At 35.4% G+C, this 27,837-nt stretch overlaps 1 protein-coding gene across 2 annotated transcripts in view; it reads right to left on the bottom strand.

Annotated features, from left to right (window-relative positions):
• The window catches only part of PTPN12 (protein tyrosine phosphatase non-receptor type 12), a gene marked incomplete at its 5' end in the record, with an annotated part of 92,153 nt that overhangs the window by 33,934 nt on the left and 30,382 nt on the right, over positions 1-27,837 (bottom strand). For both annotated transcript variants that reach the window (XM_080818693.1, XM_080818694.1), the window contains 5 exons: positions 2,241-2,312; positions 4,267-4,305; positions 5,134-5,229; positions 7,346-7,422; positions 18,037-18,145. In XM_080818693.1, the coding sequence (XP_080674819.1) occupies positions 2,241-2,312; positions 4,267-4,305; positions 5,134-5,229; positions 7,346-7,422; positions 18,037-18,145 (393 nt within the window). The remainder of the gene's footprint in view (positions 1-2,240; positions 2,313-4,266; positions 4,306-5,133; positions 5,230-7,345; positions 7,423-18,036; positions 18,146-27,837) is intronic.

Below are 27,837 nucleotides of genomic sequence, written 5' to 3'. Positions count from 1 at the left end.
TTGTTTTCAGTTGAAATGTAACATTTAGTAGATACCTTATTATATTCAAACTTACAAATGTTCGATACAACTATATTGCACAGAAAATAGGTTTCCTGAACTGTCCAGGAACTTGACATTGTAGAATACTTTATGGATTGCTGAGGAAGGAGGTGTTGCCTCACAGAAATACACAATGTAGTATGTATTATTTTTATCCATTCGACTTCAGAATACTGGCTACTTATTAAATCCAGGCAATTCTTCATGTTCCTGTGAATGTGTTTTTGGGTGAGATTAAGATTTAAATCAGTGCACTTCTGAGTAGAGCAGACTGCCTCTGTAGTGGGGGTGGCCCTCATCCAATCAGTTAGGGCCTGAATAGAATAAAAGGACCAGTCTTGCCCAGATGAGAGAATTCTCCAATATACTACTTTCATTTGCAACACTGGCTCTTCCTGGTTCTATAGCAGACTGTCTTTAAACTGGAAACGAGTATCAGTCTTTCTGGGTCTCTAGCCTGCCTGCCTTTAGACCAGAACCACTACCCTCATAGCTCTCCCAGTTTCGGGTTACTGGTCTTCAGACTGGAACTAAAGCATCAACTTTCCTGGGTCTCCAGTTTGGTTGACCACCCTGCAGACGTTGGACTTACCAGCCTCCATGATCCTGTGAACCAATTCCTTATAATAAATCTTTTCTCTTTATATATATGCCTATCTTACTGGTTCTATTTCTCTAGAAAACCCTAATACAGGGACGCCTGGGTGGCTCAGTTGGTTGGGCGGCTGCCTTCGGCTCAGGTCATGATCCCAGCGTCCTGGGATCGAGTCCCACATCGGGCTCCTTGCTCTGCAGGGAGCCTGCTTCTCCCTCTGCCACTCTGTCTGCCTGTGCTCGCTCGCTCTCTCTCTCTCTGACAAATAAATAAATAAAATCTTTAAAAAAAAAAAAAAGAAAACCCTAATACAGGGAAGTTATTTAATTTTCATCTATGTTGTCATAAATTTTGAGTTTGAGTAAGCAAGACAACATATTTCTTTCAGGTGATTAAGAAAGATGCCACTGGGTATAATATTAAAAGCAAATTGCTGGTTCTATTCTAAAGCTCACTTGTGTTTCTCTTTTTTGCTTTTCCTTCATTATTTTTGTTTTCTAATTCATTTTCTCAGTTTTCAGCTGTGTTAGTTTTAGAACTTGAATTTAGCTCATTCCCAGAGCTTATTAAATAGGTGTATATTTTAAGTTTCATAATTATTATCTGCCATATAAGATCAATCTTTACTCCTAGGACAGCAGTTCTCAAAACCATCTTTGTATATAATTACAAAAATTCTGGATAGCATAACAAACATGAAAGATTAACATGATACACTATACTTCAGTCATCAAAGGTCTTTCCCCTTTCAGTTTGAAACTTTATGCCAATTACCTTGAGATTAAGAGTCAGATGCTTCACTGATTGAGCCAGCCAGGTACCTCAACTTTAATACCAATTTCCAAAAAGATCACTCGAAGCATAGCTAGGTTACCTTATTTTCACTTTATATACATAAACATTTATTACTGACTTATATACAAAGACTAACAGAAAATTGACACAATAAAGTAAAAGGAAATTACACATTTATGAAGTCATTTTCAAAGCTTTTAAATTTAAAAGCAGTATAAAAACAAACACTGTTTTTTTTTTTTTTTTTTTGCAGATTTGTATATTTAAGAGAGACAGCAGGAGAAGGGGCAGGAGAGGGAGACAGAGAATTCTCAAGCAGACTCCCTGCCCAGCATGAAGCTTGACCTGGGGCTCAATCCCAAAATCCTGAAATTATGACACGGGCCAAAATCAAGAGTTGGCCACTAACTGACGGAGCCACCCAGATACCGCCAAAACCAAACATTATTATTAATATATTAATATATATTTGTTATAATTAAGTGTACATGGAAATACTGAATGCTTGACTTATATAAAACTGGCCTCATACCATATTATAATTATTTATCAGTCTAGTATCCCAATTTTCTTTTTTTTTTTAAGATTTTGTTTATTTGACAGACAGAGAGATCACAAGTAGGCAGGGCAGTAGGCAAAGAGAGAGGGGGAAGCAGTCTCTTGCTGAGCAGACAGCCCAATGCGGGGTTTGATCCCAGGACCCTGAGACCATGACCTGAGCCGAAGGCAGAGGTTTAACCCACTGAGCCACCCAGGTGCCCCTAGCATCCCAATTTTCTGAATAATATATACATAACTAAGTACTTACACAAGAAATTTTAAATGGTGCAAACGTTATAGGTTCTTCTCCATACAAAGGCCAATAGCGTTCACATTTTTTCTGTTGTACAAAAAAAAAAGCCAGTAAGTAATCCATATGGTAGTTTTTCCTGAACTTCTATAAATATTTTGTGCCCTAGTGTTCAGCTTGTTGCTCTTCCCAGAAAACAGAAAAACTGACATTAGTAGGCAAAGTGTTAGAAGAGCTTAGACTTACCCAACTGTTCTTAAAGGTAAGCTACTATTTGCTTTCCAAGATTACTCATGAGAACTTTATTAATATAAATGTCTAAGCTGTTCACTGCTATCTGCTTGGTCAACTGAGTAGATTCCAAAGATCCTCCTCTAGAAAAGAAACACTGCTTTAAAAAAACAAAGTGCCTGGTACAAGGAAGTCTGTTTAGTATAAAGGTTGCCAGGCAAGTTTTAATGTTTCTAAAATGACAACCTCTATAACATCTAGCTGATTTCCCATAAGGTATAAAATCTGTGGGGTAGTAGAAAAGAACACTCTACTTGCTATAAGAAGAATTTCCCAAGTTGTAACTAAGTAAGGAATATATTGGTATTTATATTCTGAGTATAAACTAATAAACAATTGACACCAAAAACTATGTGCTAAACATTATACATTGAATAATCTATAATCATATTATCACAGTCATTTCAGAGACAAGGAAACTAAAGCACCAAGGTGAAAAAGCTAGTAAAGTGTAGGTTTATTTGATTTCATTACTTATGTTCTTTCCATTAGGTCTTATTCTAGGTCAAAATCAAAGTCAAGCTTATCAAATAAATTCACAGGTCCTAATTCACTGACAATTTACAAAATACTATGAACACAAAATCTTTAGCTTCAAAAATTCTGTACTCAAAATGACCTTTTCTCATCAAGTATTACTACTGAAATACAAGTGGCAAATATTAACAGAATGAAAGGAGAAATGAATCCTAAACCTTAACAGTAACTTAAAAAAACAGTAAGAGAGTGAAATTTAAATTTTCTAATACAAACAATTAATAATACTGGTACTGAAGTACATCCAGTCAATTCTTAAACAGATAACCTAATTTACTGGCTTATGTATTTTCTAATCTTAGACTATTAATTTTCTATCCAATATTATGTAATACTTCTACTACTGGTAAAGGATTTAATGAGGAATGACAAAAATTATTAGTTAAAATAAGGTTTCCCAATGATTTATATTATTACAATGTCTCACATAACTAAAAGATGCACTACTTTGCTTTACGCAATATATCCTTTACTGAAAAAAAATTAACAAGAATTTTTACAACTTTTTTGCCAGAGGGGAGGTGGGTGAGGGGATGGGTGAAACAGATTTAAAAAAACATTAAGTAATCTACCACATTAGTATAAGGAAAATTGAAATCATCACATAATTTGTTTCTAAGTCTGATGTGTGTGTCACATTTACAGAAGACCACACTTGTTTTACTTAATATCTATTCTCTGTAAATATATTAGCACCTCCAACATTAAAAACTTAGTTGGTCTTGAAGCTGCAGGAGATCACAATGGTTTTAAAACTAATTTTACTTGCACAGAGTATAAAAATACCAATGATAAAAATTTCAGATTAAGGAATTTTGTTCTCTTTGCTTTTGAAGACAGTATGAACAAACAAAAAAACGTAGTGATACTCTCAGACAGAAAAATCAGAATATTCCAGCTATAAACTGATATAATTAATCAAAATTATTTTACTGATCTCATTTTCATTTGCTCAATTTAATTCCTATTTTAAAATACCTCTCTACTTCAGTCCATAGTGTTCTACTTACAACAATAAAAAAAAAGCTTATGCGGTTTTTAGAGATGATGATGTTTCTTTTATCAAGTAAAACCAGTAACAGAACACAAAAAAGAAGTATCTACTTTAACTACTTGGGCTCAGAATATAACGAAGGACTGGAACTATATATCCCTAGAAATGAAATGATAAAAACAATCCTCCACAATTATTTTAAGTGTTAATAGGTATACATACTCTTCCCATCTCAAATTCTCGACAGGCCATCACAATGATCTAAAAAGAAATGAGAGATGGGATGAGATGAAGACTGTATCAAACACAATTTTACTTTTAAAATAAACTACGAATTCTAATTACTTTTTACTGAGTGTAATTATACCTAGCCTGTCAAAAAAAGTAGTTTTAATATTAAAAGTAGGAACTAAAGAAAAGATCAAAATCATACCTTGTAATCAAGGAATAATTATATAGCAACAAATTAAATTGGCTTCAATTATCATAATGTATTTAATTTGACTTAAATTTTATGATCCTTATAGACCGGCCTCTGACTTTTGAAATTACATTAAAATATCACTTTTAGGATATTTACCCAAATAGCACTATGAAATATTTTAAATACATTTAATAAAATTATCTGAAGGCTGAATACATTTAATACTGTCTTTAAACAAGAAGGTTATTAGATTTGCTTCTTTATCCCAACATTTTATAACGTAATGTTTCAAACACATAGCAAAGTTGAAATAGTCTTAACAGTAAATACTTTATAGCTACCATCTATACTCTACCATTAACACTTCACTCTTTTTCTATCACATAGCTATCCCTGTATCCATCTAACTTGGTAGATATCTTAACAGTTACTGACTGATGAAAAGATTTAAAGTATTATCATACTCTCCCCTTAAAATATTTCAACTAATTTGTGAGAATTGAATGAAACATCCTAGACTTCAGTTTCGGTCTTTTTAGTAAACATAAGTTATAATTAACACATCACTATAGCTAAAAGGTCTTCTCACCCCTTATTCAGTAAAACATCCTATGTCATCACATGTAATAATTGTCAAAACAGATTATGAAAAGTAAATTACTTACTACGACATTGTACTCCCATATCATCCTCCAAAAATCTATTACTGTATTTGCTAAAGGTCCTTGGGTTGCCACGTATGCTTTTGGCCCATAAACACCCTAAAATGGTTAAAAGGAAATTTCATATTTATTACAATTACCAAAAGTATTTCCTTACCTAATTTTAAGGTTTCAAATTTTATTAGTGATACTCCTCTTTTCACCTTAAGTATTTCCAAATAATATACTATTTTTGTGTATTTATTAGAAATGGCACACAGAATTGATAACTGAACTGCCTTCTGCTAATTTACAAATTATTATTTCCCTGGCTTCGGAAAAAAAAGCCCCCTAGTCACCAAAGCTAACTAGACAGAAACATAAAAAGCATGCTTTGATTCTAAAAATAATAGTAAAACTACCTAATAGTTCTTTCTTAGCTAGATTATTCCATAGCTACCTTTAATTATTTACACAACTTAAAATGTTTTTGGGGTGTCTACTATATATATATCTAATAACAATACCAAATAAGACAGCAGACTAAAATACTAAACTAGCACATAATTAAATCACATGATAGATCAGTGTTACTAAGTAGAATTAAAAACTGGAGCTTTTTTTGGTTTTTAAAGATTTTATATTTAAGTAATCTTTATACCCAATGCGGCGCTCAAATTTACAACCCTGAGATCAAGAGCTGCATCCTTCATTGACTGAGCCAGCCAGGTGATCCACAAAACTAGAACTTTTAACAATGTCCTTATAAAAAAGAATACCAACATTGACAACATCTGAAACAACAAAACACCTACATATTAGTTTTTGTTTAACTTCTTATTCTTAGTTTTGGTTTTGTCATAATTTTAATTAAATTGATTTTGTTGGTGGGGGGTTATTTGAAACCATGACTGTTTAATGTTGCCATGGGTAATATTAATTAATTAATTATTAATTATTAATTTATAATATATATTTATATATTTATATTATTAATTTATTTAATTATTAATTAATTTAATTAATATTTATTAATTATTAATATTAATTTTACCATGTAACTTGTACCACTCGTAATATTTCTGTCAACTAAATATTTATTTTATTTTATTTATTTATCTGACAGAGAGAAACACAGCTAGAGAGAGGGAACACAAGTAGGAGGAGTGGGAGAAGGAGAAGCAGGCTTCCTACTGAGCTGGAAGCCCGATGTAGGCCTCAATCCCAGGGCCCTTGGATCATGACCCGAGCTGAAGACAGAGGCCTAACGACTGAGCCACCCAGGCACCCCAACAAAAAAATTTTTTTTAAAGATTTTATTTATTTCACAGAGAGTAGGCAGAGAGGCAGGCAGAGAGAGAGGAGGAAGCAGGCTCCCTGCTGAGCAGAGAGCCCCATGCGGGGCTGGATCCCAGGACCTGAGCCGAAGGCACAGGCTTTAACTCACTGAGCCACCCAAGCGCCCCCCAACAAAGTATTTTTTAAAAAGTATCTAAAAAATACCATATATAAAAGAATTGAAATTATACTGTCATTCAAAAACCCAGAATAACTAATGGAACAAAGTAGTTTTTATTTAATCAAGTAGCAGTTTCAATCTGTCTACTGGTAACTACTATGCAAGAACTTGACTGCTTTTGATATAAGAGTATCCAAAAATGGTTATCTACATAAATGCTGTATTTAATCTTGTATTCAGTTGGGTTGTCACTCGAAACACAGTGACAATTTTCAAAAAGTTTTAATCTAAATTTATATTCTATAATTTTAAATCAGTATTACTCAGTAATTCCAGCCCTGATAATTTATCCTAAGAAATTATTCAAAAGAATAACAAGGTTCACTGCAATATTATCATCAAGAAAATTGGAAACGACCTATATAGTTCAAAAACAAGGAATAACCATGTATGTACATTTGTGTACATAAACCAAAGGGACAATGGAGAAAATGATTTATCAAATGGTAAACTGTTTATAAGCCTTCAGTGTTAAAAAAAGAAAAGAACAGAAAAAAATGGAAAGCAATCTCAACTATCATGAAACTAAGCAAAACTCTTTCTTTATGAATAAGGTTAGAAGAAAGGAAGGAAACCACATAGAGTCAGGGCTGTGATCTTTTTGTTTTGTCTTTGCTACTGGTATAATATTTAGGCAATTTAAAAAACTTTAATAAAACTAGTATGTAGGAGGATATTAAGTAGGGCAGAGAAACATCATTTGAAGTTAATACATACCTTAATAAAATTTGCATTGATATAGTCTGAATCTTGAGAAGGAGTCTTTAAAGTCAACTTAACTCGGCTGTGATCAACTATAAGAAAAAAAAAAAAGGATTTCATAAACTACATCCTATTGGTAAACATGTGTTTTCTAATAAACTATGTAACTTGAAAATATTTTCTTTGAAGAACAATTTCTAACATCATATTTATAGAAAATAAGTCTATAAAAACAAAAATCTGATGACGTAAAGCTGTGTTTTAAAGCTAAAATCAGAATAATCTCAGGAACTCTTTTAAAATACAAATTCCTGGGCATCATCCCAGATTTGCTAGACAAGAGCCCAGGGCTGCAGTTTTTTAACAAACACACGAGGTAGTGGACACTAACCACTAATGCACAAGCTCATTTGCCAAAATTCTTAGTAGGAAATGCAGCTTTCATGTTTCACAAGAAATTACAAAAATTGAGTAAATTATGACAAATGAAGTAAGATGATGCATAAAAAGTGCTAAATACTGCACTTGGCAATAATATATATTATTAGGTAATACCAAATTAAGGTAAAAAAAATCTTTACCAAAAAGTTCAAAAAATATAGGGGCACCTGGGTGGCTCAGTTAGGCGTCTGCCTTCAGGTGGGGTCGTGATCCCAGGATCCTGGAATCGAGCCCTGTATCAGGTTCCTTGTTCAGGGTGGGGCCTGATTTTCCCTCTCCCTCTGCTACTCCCCCTGCTTGTCCTCTCTCCCACTATTTCTCTTCCTGTCAAATAAATAAAAATCTTTAAAATATACATATATAAATTTCATTAGTTTTATAAATTTGCAATTTTATTTTTTCAAATAAAATATGTATATGATTTTTAAAAATAAGATTTTAAAGAAAGGCTTTTTTTTTTTTTTTTTTTTAGTTTAAGCAGGCTCCACGCACAGCATGGAGCCCGGTGCGGGGCTTGAACTCACAACTCTGAGACCAAGACCTTAGCTGAGATCAAGTCAAATACCTAACCAACTGAGCCACCTAGGCACACGTTAAAGAAAGGAATAAGATGAAAAGTAATCTTCCCCTGTCCTTGAAGTCCAGGTATCTCTTTCCCAATAAAGACATTATTAAGGTTCTTTTTCCCTTCCAGAAGTAATTTTTATGCATATACCTACATTCTTTGAAAACTATGCAAATGCAATCATCCCATTCTCTGTTATTTCACTTTTTAGTTAATCCTATATATATATATATATATATATATATATATATATATATCCTATATATATCCTGGAACTCTTCCTAGTGCTAATATAATACAGGTCTATCTTATTCACATGTTACATAAAATCCACCGTATGGGTGTTTTGTTATTTATTTAACCAGCTACAGTACTGATGGCCCATTTCTTCCTATTAAAACCTACCACACTGAACACTGCTGTACATGTATCTGCTTTCACTGTGGTATAACCTAAGTTCCTAACAGAAAAAATGCTACTTGCCTTCTAAAAGTTGTATACTAACTTACACAATACAAATGCCATTTGTAAGAGTGACTGGGTATTATACTTTTTAATAGGTGACATTCTAAAAAGTAAAAAAAAATTAGACATGTATCTCTTGAACTATGCAAGTGGTCACACATTTACATACAGTTACTGCTTACTGAGGTTTCTTTTACCATATACTACTTCTTTATATCCTTTACACATTTTTACCTATGTCTATGTTTTTCTACCAATTTATATGAAAAAAGAAAAATCAGTCTTTAGTCATAAGTAATGCAAATAGTTTTGTTTCAGTTTGTGTTCTTAAAACTTTTTTTCTCTTTCCAGGATCCCACATTACATATAGTTATTATTTCTCCTTAGTTTGTTCCAGTCTACAAAAGTTGCTTTTATTATTTTTTTTTAATGACTGGAATGAGGCTTATGAATTTTTAGCAAGAATACCAGGGAATGATGATGTGTTCTTCTCAGTGAAAAGACACAATAGGGGTTTATGATGTCAATATCATATTATTTGTGATACTAATCCTGAATACTTGGTTAATATGGTGTTACCTGGTTGTCTCCCACTATAAAGTTACTATCTTTCCATTTGTAGTAATAGATATTTGGGGAGAGATACTTTGAGCCTATGAAATCCTAAAGCAGTAGGACTGCCTAATACTCACTCACAGGTCTCTAGATTAGAAAGAACCACAGCATTTAATATATAAGATGCCATTATTATATTATGGTCCTGTCTAATCCAGGGATGATGAATATTAAAGGCAATTAGAGTAGAAAAAGACAAATACAGAAATAGTAACAGACATGAATAAAACTTTTTAGCAAACCCTTAAAAGTCAACTAATGAATAACTAATTTGTCAATGACTCAAGTTTTTTTTTTTTTAAAGATTTTATTTATTTATTTGACAAAGAAATCACAAGTAGGCAGAGAAGCAGGCAGAGAGAGAGTAGGAAGCAGGCTCCCCGCTGAGAAGAGAGCCTGATGAGGGGCTTGACCCCAGGACCCTGGGATCATGACCTGAGCTGAAGTCAGAGGCTTTAACCCACTGAGCCACCCAGGCTCCCCAATGACTCAAGTTTTATACATTAGTACTAAGGCCCAGTTCTGCTGATTTTATTAATTTTTGGTGAAATCTTCGAGGATTTATAGGAAGATATACAGAAGACAGACATATTAGCCTCCAATTAAAATCATGTATCTCTTTTCCGTGTTTCCAGAAAAGAGAATGTTTGTATGTTTATCAATGCTGTTTCTTATCTCACTTGATCTTCTGGTAAATGGGAATATTTAGTAGTTAGGATAATGACAGTTAAGTAACTACACGCAGCTTCCTCTCACCATTGTTTACCAGTAACAAGGAGTCCCAATTAACTACCCTTATTCATGTGGCATATTAGTCTCCAGTTAAAGTATCTCAAACTTTAACTGTACAATAGTTGGTTTACCACTGGATCCTCAGTAAATGTTTCTGGGGATTGTGAACCCAAATGAGAACAGTGGCTCCCAAATGATAGTCAATACTGTTATCAGGCTATTACATCCATGCTGGTAATTTTTTTTTTTTTTTAAAGATTTTATTTATTTACTTGACACAGAGAGAGAGATCACAAGTAGGAAGAGAGGCAGGCAGAAAGAGAGGGGGAAGCAGGTTCCCTGCTGAGCAGAGAGCCCTACGTGGGACTGGATCCCAGGACCCTGAGACCATGACCTGAGCTGAAGGCAGAGGCTTAACCCACTGAGCCACCCAGGCGCCCCCATGCTGTTAATTTTTTAAAAATATTCCATGATGAAAATTTTATGCATACACAAAAATAACAAACTAAATCCCCATATAACCATTACCCTGTTTTAATAATTTCAACATTTTTAAGTTTTTATTCAAATTCCAGTTAATTAACACACAGTGTAATATTAAATAATTTCAACATTTTGCCAATCTTATTTCATCTGTCTCTAATCATAACACCTGGAGGGCTATAAAACCAAATTAAAATACAAGATTTCTAAGTACCATATTCTTTTTTTTTTTTTTAGATTTTTTTTATTTGACAGAGAGAGAGAAAGAGAGCACAAGTAAGCAGAGCAGCAGGCAGAGGGAGAGAGAGAAGCAGGTTCTCTGCTGAGCAGGGAGCCCGATGCGGGTCTCGATCCCAGCACCCTGCAATCATAACCTGAGCTGAAGGCAGACACTCAACCAACTGAGCTGCCCAGGTGCCCCCTGAGTACCTTATTCTGTAAGAAGTTTGATTCAGTAAGTTCAAGATGGGTCAGAAAAATGGCTTATTTTAAACTCTAAACCACAAATTTTGTAGTCACTGCTTTATACTAAATAATCATAGTATATTACTGATAATTTTAAAAACCAATGTTAGGTTGTTTATATAACGTAACACATGATCACATGTATTTTCAGTTTTTCATTGGTGTTCCTATGAAGCATAAACATGTGTATAACTTAAATATTAAAGAAAATGAAAACAATCATTCCTCTCCATGGTTTTGCTGACTGCCTCTAAAATCTCCCAAGAATCCAATTCCAGGGGCGCCTGGGTGGCTCAGTGGGTTAAAGCCACCTGCCTCAGGCTCAGGTCATGATCCCAGCCTCCTGGGATTGAGCCCGGCATCGGGATCTCTGCTCAGCAGGGAGCCTGCTTCCTCCCTTCTCTCTCTGCCTGCCTCTCTGCCTACTTGTGATCTGTCAAATAAATAAATAAAATCTTAAAAAAAAAAAAACAAAAAAAAAGAATCCAATTCCAAACATAAAACCAAGACTGGCCACACAGGAGGCTCTCTAAGCAGCAACTTCCCCCCCCCCAAACAAACATCAACAACCTATGGCAACAAAAAGAAAATATTTAGATATTGTCATCTCCAAAGAAACTAAAACTTCCTATTGATTAAATCCTAGGTCTCAGGGAAAAACAAGAATCTTCATAATTAAATTATAGTACAATATTACACTGATTCATCACTTCTAAAAGCTAGCCAGCTTGACTTTAGTCCTCTTAGCAAACAAAGCACAGATAATTCTTGACAAAAGAGCATCCAGATATTTCTTAATTCTGGAACTGGCCTCAGTATTCTAGTATAAAATAAATAAAATCTCTAAGATAGCTCTAGAAAAACCTATATAATCTTTGAACAATGATGAAACTACTTTTAATGGAGCAGAAGCAAAAAGTCTGCTCTTGGCTATTTCAACACTGTAGTAGAGGTTCTAACTAGCAGAACAAGGCAAAAGAGGCATTCAGACTGGAAAGTAGTAAAACTGTCATTATTTGGAGATAAGATGGCTCAGTATGTAAAAAAAAAAAAATCCTAAAGGATCCATAAAACACTACTAAACTAATAAATGAGTTCAGGAAGGTCACTAGATTTTAAAAAATCAATTAAAAAATCAATACAAAATATACAATATACAAAAATATAACTTGTATTTCTATGTGCTAGTAATAAAGAATTAGAGTAAAATAATTTCATTCAGGGGCACCTGTGTGGCTCATTTGGTTAAGTAAGTGTCTGCCTTCGACTCAGGTCATGATCTCAGGGTTCTGGGATGGAGCCCCACATGGGGTTCCCTGCTCAGTGGGGAGCCTACTTCTCCCTCTCCCTCTGCCTCTCCCCCAGCTGTGCACTCTCTCTCACACAAATAAATAAAATCTTAAAAAAATTTTTTCATTCAGATAAAGAATTAAAAAAATAAATACAAGACTTGTGCACTGAAAACCATAAAACACTGCTGAGAGAAATATTTAAATAAATGGAGAGACACAATTCATGTCATAGATTGAAGAATCAATACGGTTTATTCTCCCCAAGCTGATCCATAGATTCAATGCAATCCTTATTAAAATACCATTAGGGTTTTTTGCAGAAATTGACAAGCTGATCCCACAATTTATATGTAAATATAAAGGAACCCAAACAACCAAATATGGGGTGCCTGGGTGGCTCAGTGGGTTAACCCTCTGCCTTCAGCTCAGGTCATGATCTCAGGGTCCTGGGAATGAGCCCTGCGTCGGGTTCTCTGCCCAGCAGGTAGCCTGCTTCGCCCTCTCTCTGCCTGCCCCTCTGCCTACTTGTGATCTCTCTCTCTCTCTCCGCCAAATAAATAAATAAAATCTTAAAAAAAAAAAAACAACGCAATAAATTTTAAAAAATAACACAGTTGGAGAACTTAACATTTCTTGACTTTAAAACTTACTACAGGGGTGCCTGGGTGGCTCAGCGGGTTAGGCCTCTGCCTTTGACTCAGGTCGTGATCTTAGGGTTCTGGGATCGAGTTCCGCATCAGGCTTCCTGCTCAGCAGGGAGTCTGCTTCTGCCTCTCTCTGTCTGCCTGCCTTTCTGCCTACTTGTGATCTCTGTCTGCCAAATAAATAAATGAAATCTTTATTTAAAAAAAACTTACTACAAAGCTACCATAATGAAGACAGTATGAAACTGGCTTAAGAATACAACAGTGTAGTAAAATTAAGAGGCCAGGAAAACAAAAACAAAAACAAAAAAAATCTTGTATTTATGGTCTAATGATTTCTAACAGGGGTACCAAGGCAATTCAGTGGAGAAAGGACAGTCTTTTCAACAAATGGTATTAGAACAACCCTTCATACACAGATTATTTCAGACAATTAACTGAAAATGGATTACAGACCTAAATGTAAAAGCTAAAGCTACAATACTTTTGGATGAAAAACAAGAAAACAGAGAAAATCTTTGTGATCTTGAGCAGAGTTCATGGACAGGGTATCAAAAGCATGATCCATAAAACTGAAAAACTGTAAAAGCTTGCACACTTTAAAAGACACCTTAAGAAAATGAAAAGACAAGCCATAAACTGGGAGGAAAAAATTTTTAAACCATATATGTAAAGAAAGACTTGTATCTGGGATAGCTAAAGAACTTTAACAACTCAGTCGGATTTTTTTTTTTAAAGATTTTTATTTATTTATTTGACAGACAGAGATCACAAGTAGGCAGAGAGGCAGGCGGGGGAGGGGAGCAGGCTCCCTGCTGAGCAGAGAGCCTGATGTGGAGCTTGATCCCAGGACCCTGGGATCATAACCTGAGCTGAAGGCAGAGGCTTTAACCCACTGAGCCACCCAGGTGCCCCAGGATTTTTTTTTTTTTTAAGGATTTTATTTCTTTATTTGAGAAAGAGAACACAAGCAGGGAGGTGAGGCAGAAGCAGGCTCCCTGCCAAGCAAGGAGCCCAATGCATGGCTAGATCCCAGGATCCTGGGATCATGACCTGAGCTGGGGGCAGACGCTTAACCGAGCTACCGAGGCTCCCCACAACTCAACAGAATTAAAACAAAACAAAACAAAACCTAATGGAATTATAAAGAATTTGAAGAAACTTCACCAAAGAAGATATATAAGTGGCTAAAAGAACATGAAAAAATGCTCAACATCGTTAGTCATTAGGGAAATGGACCTTAGAACCACAATGAGATACCTATATACACCCACTGGAATAACTATACTCAAAAAGACTGAGTAAAAAGGAGTATGGAGAAACTGGAACCCCCATATACTGGTGGTGGGAAAGTAAATGGACACAGCTACTTTCAAAAACAGTGTAGCAGTTTCTTAAAAAGTTAAACATAAGCTACCACAGATCCAGAAATTCCATTCTGGGGTATCTATCCAAGAGAGAGCCATATGTCCATATAAAGATTTGTGTGGAAATGTTCATAGTATCATTATTCATAATGTTCATCAACCAGTGAATGGATAAACACAATGTGGTATCCTTACAATGCAATACTGCTTAACAATAAAAAGGAATGAACTACTGATAGATACTACGACATGGATAAATCGCAAAAACATGCTTCACGAAAAATCCAGACATAAAAGACTACATATTGTATACTTATATTTACATGAAATTTCCAGAATAGGAAAAGCTACAGACAGAAAGCATTAACGGTTGCCTGGGGCTAAGGACTACAAACTGGCATAAATGATCATTTGATGGCTGACAGAAATGCTCTAAAACTGCATCATGTCAATGGTTGCACAACTCTATATAAATTTACTAAAAATTATTGAATTCTATACTTAAGTGGGTAAATTTTATGGTATGTAAATTATACTTCAAAACTTTCAAAAAAATACTGTCTGGAAGCACTGGATATGCTAAACATGTAAAGGAAATTGACAACTTACTTTTTTAATATATATATTTTATTTATTTATTTGACACAGAGAGAGACAGTGAGAGAAGGAACACAAGTAGGGGTAGTGGGAAAGAGGTAGGCTTCCCACTGAGCAGGGAGTCTGACATGGGGCTCGATCCCAGGACCCTGCTTTTAAGACCTGAGCTGAAGTAGATGCTTAACAAGTGAGCCACCCAGGCGCCCCAACTTATATTCCTTTTATGACAGAAAGTAAATATACATCTCTAAGTCTAATTGCTTTTAATATAATTTTCCAAATTAAAATGACTAGAAATGTATTGGAAACTGACTTATCAAACCTTAAATAACTTAAAAGGAAAAAAGACATTGCCAGTCTGACTATAGCACAATGATGAAGAACTCAGGATCTAGGGCAAGGCTTCCCAACCTCAGCATTACTGACATTTTGACCTTGTGTAATTCTTTGTTGGAGGAAGAGATACAGAAGAAAGACATACTAGCCTCCAATTAAAATTGTATCTCTTTTCTGTGTTTCCAGAAAAAAGAATGTCTATTTATCAATGCTGTTTCTTATCTCACTCGATCTTCTGGTAAATGGGAATATTTGGTAGTTACGGTAATGAGAGTTAAGTAACTACACGAAGCTTCTTCTCACCACGTTTGCCAGTAATGAGGAGTCCCAATTAATTACCCTCATTCATGTGACTGTAGCCTCTGTATTATAGGCTGCAGCAGCATCCTTAGCCTCTACCCACTAGATGCCAGTAGCAGCCTGCCATTCCATATCCCGGCTGTGACAACCAAAATGTCTCCAGATACTGCTAACTGTCTCTTCTAGGGGCAAAATCACCCTAGTTGAGAACGAGTGCTCTGGACAGGAATTACCGGAGTTTAAATTTTCATCTATTCTATTAGTTGCGTGACAAGCTAATTTCTCTCTCAGTTGCCCATCTGCAAAGTGGCATATACTAGTACTTACCACAAAGTTTTGTTGTGATGATTATGGCAAATAATCCATTTACTACAGAAACTGACAAACAATACAAATTAAGGTTTTTATTTATAAGAGGGCCAATTTTATAGCACACCACTGAACTTCTCCCTCTGTCACTATTTAAAATTGTCAAGCTTCCCTCGTTTAGTCTCAGCTTTCTCTATGTGCCTCATCCCCATTGTATTATCCTCAATACCACTAACCACCATCTGAGACACCATAGAGGTTATTTGTATTTATTGCCCATTCCCCCTTGACTAGAATATAAATTCCACAAGGGCAGGGATTTTTGACAGTTTGTTCTCTGCTGCATCTCCAGCATACAGTATAATGCTAAAACCTTTCTGTAAAATAAATGAATAAAACACAACATATGAAAATATTAGGCTGGAGCTGTTTAAGATTCATCTCCCCAGATGACAGAAAAAGAAGTAGAGAAACTATCTCTTTAAGACTATGTGCATTAATTCCAGAGTACATTAAGAGTATGTTGAGATTATGCTGCTTAACAAAACTGTCCAGAAACCCAGACCACCCAGCATTCTGAAGGGGACTGGTAAGAAAGTAGAGTGTGTTTTCCAGAAGCTGAAATGTGTATTTACTATGTGCTAGGTATAATTCTAAGCTTTTTAACATGCACATGTATTATTATTTCAACCTCCATTTTATAGATAAAGAAAAAAAGGCACAGAGAGGATAAGTTCAAAGTTAAATAAACAGCGGGTGGTAAAGCTAGGATTTGAACTTCCAGAGCCAAAACTCTTCACCAGTATACTATGTACACTTGCCACTTAGTAATTCTGCCAATACTGGACACCCAGTTTCCACAGATGAGAATACAGCTGAACAACAAGAAAAAGATGAAGGATTAAATTTATGCAAAAAAGACAGTGAGAAAGAGAGGGACAAGGCAATTTGAAGGAAGGGTATCATGGAAGACGACAATTTCAGAAACAGACACTAGTCAACGGCACTGGCATCAAAACAGTTAACAGAAAGGAGTAAGCACTGAAAAAAGACTACAAAATCTGGAAGAAAGAAAGTCAATGGAAACTTTATCAAATTCATTTTGGAGAGAACAACCTTTAAAAATTAATGAGATTTGTCAATTATATCTCAACTTAAGGCTGGGGAAAACAACACATGAGAGTTGAGGGAATGGTACCATGGAATGTAGCTAGTTCAAGACAGTAAAAGGAAAAGAAAAAGACTATTAGCATCTTTAAGAGACAGCATGTACAATGTAAAGTTTTTATATAAAACAGGAACACACTTAAGTATGCATGCTTTAAAAAAAAAAAGATTTTATTTATTATTTGATAGAGAGACACAGCGAGATAGGGAACACAAGCAGGGGGAGTGGGAGAGGGAGAAGCAGGCTTCCCGCTGAGCAGAGAGCCCAATGCGGGGCTGGATTCCAGGACCCTGGATTCGTGACCCGAGCCAAAGGCAGATGCTTAATGACTGAGCCACCCAGGCACCCCAAGTATGCATGCTTTTAGAGTTAAAGGTATTTTGCTAAAAAACATGCTTTTTAAAAATATAATTATATTATTATAATATAACGGTATCAGTCTAAGGTATACTCTGAGAGACACATATTTAGACTACTGAGAAAGCAGGTAAGCAGGCACGAATCACCTTATGGTTCATTTTTTCATGCATAATTAACTGAGGTTCTACTTGTGAACAGATAAGAATACTTTTAGCATTTTACAAAATCTATTCCATTATATTTACTGAATTACCTATTTTATTTTATTTTAACAAAATACCTTCTTTGAACAGGAGTGCACAAAAGACATTCCTACTTGGATTTTTTTTTGTTTAAAAGTAACTTAGTATCAGTAATCGTGACACTTAAAGAAAAAAGTAAGCAACAAAAACTACTTTCAGAAGAACAATGAAGCACAATTATAAGCTATCTTATAGTGTACTTTAAACAGAGAAGTTAATTACTAACTTCTTTACAGTCAAACTCATTAGGAAGAATAAAACTAGTTTAGGCTACAAGCTGCTAATGAACATTTTCAATGGTCCTATAAGGGCATTTCAAACTTACATGGCAGTATGTCCTTATATCTGTTCTTTTTAACATTTTCTTCTTTTTCTCCAGTAGCTGTGGGGTAAATCTTTTCTGTTCTATATTTGGTAGACAATCTTCTTAATCGCTTAAAATATAAACAAAAAAATTCAAGTTTATAAAAACAATATTTTCAAAATTTCAACGATTTATAAAATAGCTCTGTATTGAATTTAGCTAACCCCAATTCCTTACAACTCATTTTCCTGTTTTTCTAAGCTCACAGTATCTCCCTATCCCTTAATAATTAACCCCGAGGATAATTTTTTTTAATCCTAAAACACAAGATTAATTTTCCAAGTAGCACTGAAAGGGGACACTAAAAGTAACCAATTTTATTTAAAGAAACCATTAATAAGTTGAGTCAGAATATTTAACTCGGTCCTTAACTTACTCAAGTAATCTCTATGTTTAACTACGGGTCCGAAAATCAAGTAAATCATGCCTAAAAGATTATGTACAAGTTTCTTTATTCCTTCTCTCAATAAACCTTGGGCACCCATGATGTGCCAGGCTCCTTCCAAGGCATAAGCTAATAATTACTTATAAGACACTGCAAAACAAAGTTCTTTCATATTGAATTGGAAATGTCCAACAAAGACCAATTCTGCTTATTCACTGCATTACAGAAGTGGTTTGTGAGTTAGTGACAAATTCTTACCACATATGGCAGTAGGGATGTTCTTTGGGCTGGAATATTTCTGCGTGTCAGTAATACACTTCCTGCTTTCAGAAGCAGTGAAAGTCAGCATTGTGAATTGTTTAAATTCACTACTCAACTACATTGCTGAAATTTAATTTCAAAGGAGCCTACTTTCTTCCAAGCTTAAAGACATATTGAAGGCATTCTGGTTTTACTATTCAACAAATTATTGAATACAAATGAAATGAACAAAAAGTCTGGTAACATTTAACTTTTTCACCATTTTACTTTTGCTACTTGTGATGCTGATGTTTAAGCAACAGAACTTTTTGTTAAAAAAAATCACAGAACTTAAATTTAAGATTCTTAACTTACTATTGTTATGATGTACTTCAATATACAGCACTTGAAATAATCTTATAAGCAGACAATTTTACACAGAATAGTGAATCTTTTTTTCTTTGAAAAACTACTAAATTTTATAATGACAATAATAGAGACCTAAAACAGAAATGCGCATTTCTTTTCAGTAAGAAAAAAGACTTATTAGAATCTTGTTCTGCCTTGGCACAATGTTGAAATTAGATTACCCACATTTATGATGCTATTTTCTATGGTAATAAGGTTCTTAAAAGTAGGTTAGGGGGAAAAAAACTGCATTTAAAAGTAGATGGGATGTGGGAGGGTGTGGGAAAACCAAAGCTTCAATACAATGCTGGTAGAAGAGAACATTAACACAAGCCCTAAGGAGGGTAATTTGACAATTGCAAATACACATAACCCCTTAACCCAGCAAGTGTACTTCTAAAAATTTATCCTCTAAACCGCACATATGAAATGACATAGTATGCACAAAGTTATTTACTGAAGCTTTGTTAAAACAGCAAAAGACTGCAAATAAAAGTCTATTAATAGAGGACTTGCTAAATAGATTTGTTTCATTCATACAATTAAATATCATATAATTGAAAACAAGGAAGCTCTTTATATACAGCGATATGGAAATGCCTCAAAATACATACTAAGTGTAAAAAGCAGGGCACACAACAGTGTATATAATACACTACCACTGGTGTTAAGAATAAAAATATATTTGCACTTCCTTGTACACGTGCATAAAATATCTCTGGCAAAGAAACTGAAGAAGGTTGTTATTATGAGTGAAGAACAGAAATGAATAGCTATAGGAAATGAATGGGAAAGAAACATAACTATATGTTATTTCCTACCTATTAGAATATATGAATATTTTGCCTATTCAAAAAATTAAATGCTAAAGGGGCACCTCAATGTTTCAGTTGAAGGAATGCAGCTCATGATCTCTGGGTCATGAATTTGAGCCCCATGTTGGGTGTAGAGATTAGTTAAATAAAAACTTTTAAAAAAAAAGATTTAAAAAATTAAATGCTAAAAAAATTAAAGGAAAATAGAAAAGATTACTCATGATTTTCTTAATCCATATTAACAAAGACCCTCCCAGTTATACACATAAACATCTTACATATTTAATTATAATCTCTATTTTTTTGCTCAAAGATTTTAATTTTCAGTTATTTATAGTATCTTAATGCGTTACAAAATATTGTATGTGACTGACTTACAGGAGGTTATCAAGGAATTAGGTAAAAATTATTGAAAATAAATGTATATAACTACAAAGAAAAGGGAAGAGGGGATGAAATTAATTATAAAATGTTAATGCACTTCTGGAATACCTGCAATCACTCCAATCATTTCCTTTTTTACATGACGAATTATGTTTATCAAGAAATGGGCAAAATAAATTTTTATGTGGAATGACTACATTTTTCAAATAAACTTAAGAACACTATGGTGTACAAATAAACATCTCATTTGGGTTTGAATTGTTATATATCCAGTTTTCTTAAAGCCCAGCACAGCATGGAATGCTTTCTACTTCAAGCTTCCAATGTCCTATTAAACTAAGTCTACATAAGTAGTATACTTAAAAAGTTTCATACTCATTAGCAATACTCATCTCTGGTGTAGTATAAATAAAACAACGGTGGTCTATTAAACATGAAAACTTTGTACATTAAAAAAAAAAATTCTACCCAAGTGTTTTTAAAAGATATCAAGTAGGGTCTTATTTCCTAACAAAACAAAACAAAACAAATCCAGCTTTACAGTTAGTTGCTTGAATTAAAATTCTGGATCTGCCACTTTCTAGCTGTATGACAATGAACATATTTAACCTGTGTCATCTTCTGTAATATGAGGATAATACCCACACTCAGTAAACAAGTCTCCAAATCTTAACCATCTTTTAAGTCCCAGCTCCTTCAAAGTTTCTTAAGCCTCTCATGCAAAAGTAATCTTTCCCTTATGAATTCTTCTTAGATTTTATATGCCCTCTTAAAACAGCATTTCTTTCTCTTTATGATAAATACATAAAGAGAATACATCGTATTTACCAACTAAACTGTAAGCTCCATGAGTATAAGATTATAATCAGATTAGTATTGTAATATCCTGTACCCCAGAACATATTAACTGCTTGTTCGTTAAATACATTAATCTTAGAATAAGATTTGAATGCCGGCCTAAACAAAAGATTTCGTTCTTTTAATACATCAAAGTTAATGTCCAAATAGTGCTAGAAGCAGAGGCAGCACCAAAGCTCATATAACTATATAAAATGGAAGTATCTACACGTAATTTCATTTTAACTTCCTGCCCACGAATTCCATTGTATCTAGGTGAAATTAATTACTAGGAAATTAATTAATTGAGAAATGCTGTAAAATACTAAGGAATCTTATTCATAAATATACCGCCTGTGACAGACTGTGAAAACAGCACTGAACTAAAACACCAATAAAGTAATTCATTTATTGGGACTGGATGGCTCAGTTGTTAAGTGTCGGCCTTCAGCTCAGGTCATGATCCCAGGGTCTTGGGATTGAGCCCCACATGGGGCTCCCTACTTGGCAGGGAGCCTGCTTCTCCTTCTCCCACTGCCCCTGCTTGTGTTCCCTCTCTTGCTGTGTCTCTGTCAAATAAATAAATAAAATCTTTAAAAAAATAATTAAGTTTAACATAATTATTTAATATAAACCTAGGCAAGAAAGTACTCTGAATCATTTACTATCCTAACTGGGCAAATTGTAGCCAAACGGTATTATTTACATAAACTTTTAAATACCATATCCTGTTATCATATGGATTTTTTTAACATGCAAACAAAACAAAAAGACTAAGATTTTCAACTTTTAACCATCTTGAGAAAGTCACATAATAAATTCTTTTAAATAATTTCTTATCTCAGAGTTACTGTCCTAAAAGGTAAATCCGATCATTTTTTAGTCCCTCACTTAAAAATCTTCTACTGGGTCCATCACCTCCAAGATAAACTACCAATTCCTTGTTTAACTGCAACATTCTATATGCTGCCTATTCAATTTCCTAGCTTCTTTTCGTAACACTCTCTTGCTTAAGAATCTGATGCTTCAGCCACATAGAATCACTTACCACCACCACCACAAACAATCCTCCGCCCCCTCAACATCACAGTTTGACAATTTTTACCCTTCTTAGTGAGTTAACAGTAGAACCCTGGCTAAAGTGTTACTTCCTTTGTGAAGCTTTCTTGACCCTTCCCTTAACGGTTCCTCAGCCCCCAGCGCCGAAGAGTCCGAATACATTGCTGTATCTTGTGAGATTTCAATCTTGCCGGTCTCATCTACTGAACCTTTATATAAAGGCACAGACAAGATTATCTTACTAGACTTGACAGACCAAGATCTAATGCAAATCACATTAAAAATGGGTGAATTCATTAACTTATTGAGCTTTCTCAGACAAGTCATACAGATGTCTCTAATACATAAGAATTTTTTTTTTAAAGATCTTATTTATTTATTTGACAGAGAGAGATCACAAGTAGGCAGAGAGGCAGGCAGAGAGAGGAAGGGAAGCAGGCTCCCTGCTGAGCGGAGAGCCTGATGCGGGCCTTGTCCCACGACCCTGGGGTCATGACCAGAGCCGAAGGCAGAGGCTTTCACCCACTGAGCCACCCAGGCGCCCCTACATAAGAATTTTTGATGCAAATAAAAACGAAGTTTAATATTCACTTGTTTTAAAGTTCCAAATTATTTTTTACTTTTTCTTTTTTTTTTAAGATTTTATTTATTTATTTGACAGACAGAGATCACAAGTAGACAGAGAGGCAGGCAGAGAGAGAGGGAGAGAGGGAGAAGCAGGCTCCCTGCTGAGCAGAGAGCCTGATGCGGGACTTGATTCCAGGACTCCGGGATCATGACCTGAGCTGAAGGCAGCGGCTTAACCCACTGAGCCACCCAGGTGCCCCTATTTTTTACTTCTTAAAACTCAGAAGTTTTATTCCCTTAATCCTAAATCAATGAATTGATTCTCAAAAGCTTCTAAAAGTCACAAGCAATGTAACTATCCTCTTTTAAGGTATCCATTTGTGTGTCAAGATTTGAGTTTCTTAACAAGGTAGAACAGTTTCATTGTTTATCTATGGCTCTAAGCTAATAAAAATGTGTGTTGTGTGATGTTTGCTGAATCTCTCCAAAGAGCTATCTACTGGATTGTCCACTGGGTGTCTCATGGGCATCACAAACATGTCCAAATAGCACTACCATTCAACAGTTGCTCTAGTCTAAAAGCTAGGAATCATCCTTGATTCCTTCCCTTTACCTCGCCTACAACATCCAGTGCATCAGTAAGCTGTATTAGCTCCACTTCTAAAATATATCAAATTCTCTTCATATTCACTGAATGCTTAGAATTCAGAATATGTTGAGATAAGTCTTAAACTTAATTGGGTGGATTTTAAATCAGAACAACTAAGAAAACAATGGACACAAAAAGTAATAGAGACAGATGGAACATAATTAATTAAATACTGGAGCTCAAGACTTCTTATGCTGTTACCAGGCCACACACTACTGCCCCAAATTCCTCAATGTCAACACTTAAAAAACAGTATAAGTTTCATAAGACAGTACTTTCAGTAAACATGCACACAAGAATATACAAATCAGAAAATTATACTTTAAAGTGAAATAAAAATCAAATTATACTTTAAGCTTAAAGGTTATACTGTACCAAAATATAAGAATACCTAACCCATAAAATAGTAATGCATTTGCCACTGATCTGAAAAATTTCTGAGGCAATTACTGGAGAATCCATGTGAATTTTATTTTATTTTAAAAAAAAATTTTTTTTTAAAGATTTTATTTTTTTATTTGACAGAGAGATCACAAGTAGGCAGAGAGGCAGGCAGAGAGAGAGAGACAGAGAGGAAGAAGCAGCACGCTCCCTGCTGAGCAGAGAGCCCAATACGGGACTTGATCCCAGGACCCTGAGATCACGACCTGAGCTGAAGGCAGAGGCTTAACTATAGGTGCCCTAAAAAAAATTTTTTTTAAGATTTTATTTGTCAGAGAGAGAGCACAAGAAGGGGGAGTAGCAGGCAGAGCAGGCAGAGCAGGCAGAGGGAGAAGCAGGCTTCCCGCTGAGTAGGGAGACCGATGCAGTACTCTATACCAGCACCCTAGGATCATGACCTGAGCCGATGGCAGACGCTTAACCGACTGAGCCACCCAGGCGTCCCTATTTCTTAAATTTTTAAAAAATATTTTATTTATCAGAGAAAGAGAGGGAGTGAGAGCACAAGCACGGAGAGCAGAAGGCAGAGGGAAAAGTAGGCTCCCTGCTGAGCGAGGATTTTTCCCCCCTCCCCCCCAATGCAGGACTTGATCCCAGGACCCTGGGATCATGACCTGAGCCGAAAGTGGACACTTAACCAACTGAGTCACACAGGCATCCCTATTTTAAAAATTTTTTTAGAGGGAGCAAGTGAGAGTGAACATATGTGAGGGTGGGGGTGGTAGGAGACAGGGAGAGATTATCTCAAGCAGACTCCTTGCTGAGTGTGGGGCTCGATCTCACGATCCCAAGAACCCTAAGATCATGACCTGAGCTGAAATCAAGAATCAGACACTTAACCAACTGAGTCACCCAGGTGCTCCGAATCCATCTGAAAATTTTTTAAAAGATTTATTTATTTATTTATTTGACACACACAGAGAGAGAGAGAGAGAGAGAGGAGATCACAAGTAGGCAGAGAGGCAGGCAGAGAGAGGGACGCAGGCTCCCTGCTGAGCAAAGAGCCTGATGCGGAGCTCAATCCCAGGACCCTGAGATCACGACCTGAGCCGAAGGCAGAGGCATAACCCATTGAGCCACCCAGGCACTCCTCCATCTGAATTTTAAAAGGGTGGGGGCTTCGCACATGTGTGGCACTAAGTAGTAACTATTAAATGAATAGATTCATCTGGTTTTATACCTGAAACATGTAACCGTCGTCTGTCACAAAAGCTACTCAACTGTAGTATTACTAATACTACTATCGAAATTTTATGATCATTAAGACAAAACAAATTTTTTAAAACCCCAAATATAAATAACAGCAACAAGTAGTAAAATCGGAGTTTAATTTCCACCAAAAGTATACTATCTCTAACCAGCTTTACTTAAATCTTTACAAACCTATTTATATAAAAATATGCGTATCTGTAATACCCATTACAATCAATCAAAACAACCAAAGGGTCTTTAAACTATACACACACATCTACCTTTAACTGCACATCTACCTTTAACTGCATATCTACCTTTAACTGCAAAACATGCAACTCTGCCTTTCAAAATGCATCTTCCTATCTTTGTTCACGCTTTACCTACTGCTATACAACAGACTAACTTGTCTGCCATTCTTCTTCGGAGAGCAAGCTGTGTGTTCTTGAAGCTAAGTCAGGACTAATGGCCAAAGGACATATTTTTAAGTAGGGCCAATCATATGAGTCTTTGGGTAACAAAATGATTTTATTATTTACTCATATTGATTTTAATGCTTCAGTTATTTTCCTAATAGTATACAATCAAACAAACTTCTCACTTTCTTCTAGCTCACTACAGAAATCCTCTCACTAAAACATTTCCTGAGACTAGTCCTAGCACCAAACCTCATCTTCCACTTCCTCCCAAAGCGCTTCCTCATCTCTACCCACAGCCCTTTATATTTACCTCTAATCTAGGACATATCCCAATGTTACTTACATATGCATATATACCATTAGAACACGAATTCCCTGAAAATGCAGACCATGTCTTCTTTCTTTTTTTTTTTAATTTATTTATCTGACAGACAGAGATCACAAGTAAGGAGAGAGGCAGGCAGAGAGAGAGGAAGGGAAGCAGGCTCCCCGCTGAGCAGAGGGCCCCATGTGGGGCTCGATCCCAGGACCCTGAGATCATGACCTGAGCTGAAGGCAGAGGCTTTAACCCACTGAGCCACCCAGGCGCCCCGCATGTCTTCTTTCTATTAGTTACTACCAGCATAATCCATGACAAACAGTAGTGAGTAAATACACTGTTTAGGCCTTCTCTGGTGGTAATATTCAGAGAAAATTAATACAAATCAGAACTGACCAGGATACTTAAGAAACAAATTTCTCTGCCCTCTTAACATTTTATTAGTACTTCACAATGGGGCAGGTTTGAGTCAGAGGAGCTGGGGTTCAATTCCTAGTTCCACCAACTATTAGCAAAGGAGATCTCTTCAACATAGCAGTTTTTAAAATTCTCCCTGAAGGAGTAGCAACAGACCTTAATTTTGAGAACTTGTCTTTGTTTTTTAAAGATTTATTTATTTGAGAGAAAGAGAGCGCACACGTGTGTGAGCGTGTGACCACAGCGGGGGCAGGTGGGGTGGGGAAAGAGGGTGAGAAACCTAAGTAGACTCCGTGAGCACAGAACATGACACAAGGCTTTATCCCCCGACCTTGAGATCATGACCTCAGTGGAAATCAAGAGTCAGATGCTTAATGGACTGAGCCACCTAGGCGCCCCTTGACAACTTGTTTTAGAATAAAACTTTGTACTATATGCTTTGTATTTAAAAATAATAAATACAGCAAAGCATAAAAACTAAAAGGAAAAAGGTTATAAAAAAATTCACAAGTCTATAATCATTTTTTGTTTGTCGGGTTTTTTTTGCACAGCCTATTCAACAAGCAATACTTCCTTAAAGGAAAGGTTCCTGTTCTTGGGCCGGAAAAGAAAATGCAGTGCTTTCTCAAGATCACAGTAAGTCAAGGGGCGCCTGGGTGGCTCAGTGGGTTAAAGCTTCTGCCTTCAGCTCAGGTCATGATCTCATGGTCCTGGGATCGAGCCCCACATCGGGTTCTCTGCTCAGTGCGGAGCCTGCTTCCTCCTCTCTCTCTCTCTCTCTCTACCTGCCTCTCTGCTAACTTGTGATCTCTGTCAAATAAATCAATAAAGTCTTAAAAAAAATATATCAAAGTAAGTCAAGAAGATGCAATGAAAATTCATCCTCTGTCTACCTGCAAGTTATATTCTTATGGAAATAAAGTAGAATTTCATTTGAGTTAAGAGGACACTAAAATTGTTCTGTTATATATATTAATTTTATTGAAATGAAGATATTTAATACAACAAATGGCAAAGAAAAGTCTTCCTAGATTTGATTAATTTATTTGTTTCTACATACAGGTTCTCACCTTTTCATTCATTCCTTCTTCATCATCCTTTATTTATCTAATGCTCCTCTAGCCATTTAACTCATGAAACCACTGGTTCTACGTTTTGCAGGTTAATTCAAATTCAAATATTTTGTCCCATTGTCTCCAAAGCGAACTGCTCAGAAATTCCAGAATTTGAGTAGTAAAACTATGGCTCCTGACCATGATCTGGTAATGTGTCCTGATTTAACAAAACACTGTCATTAAGCCCCTGTTACACTTTTGTTTCCATAGGGGAATACCCTACCAAGCCCAGGCTCTCAAAGTATTCCAAAGCAACCTGTCACCAATCTCATTATTTCATAACATAGAGTATAAACATACTGTAAAATTGAGAATACAGAGTTCCAGCTTTAACACATTAAGCCACAATAACATCAATTGTCCAACTAAAAAATTAAGGACGATCTCCAAATTAATAGCATGGTTGCAGAATTCCTGTTCGTCTTTGCAAAAACAAATATAGCACAGGAAGAGTGACCTTAGCAGATTAAGAGTTCAATATGTATTTACCATTATATGGAAATAAATTATTTTTTG

This window comes from Martes martes (assembly GCF_963455335.1).
Source record: "Martes martes genome assembly, chromosome: 11".
NCBI classification, from domain to species: domain Eukaryota; kingdom Metazoa; phylum Chordata; class Mammalia; order Carnivora; family Mustelidae; genus Martes; species Martes martes.
Note: the sequence above shows the minus strand (reverse complement) of the source record. Positions and strands in the feature narration are given on the sequence as shown.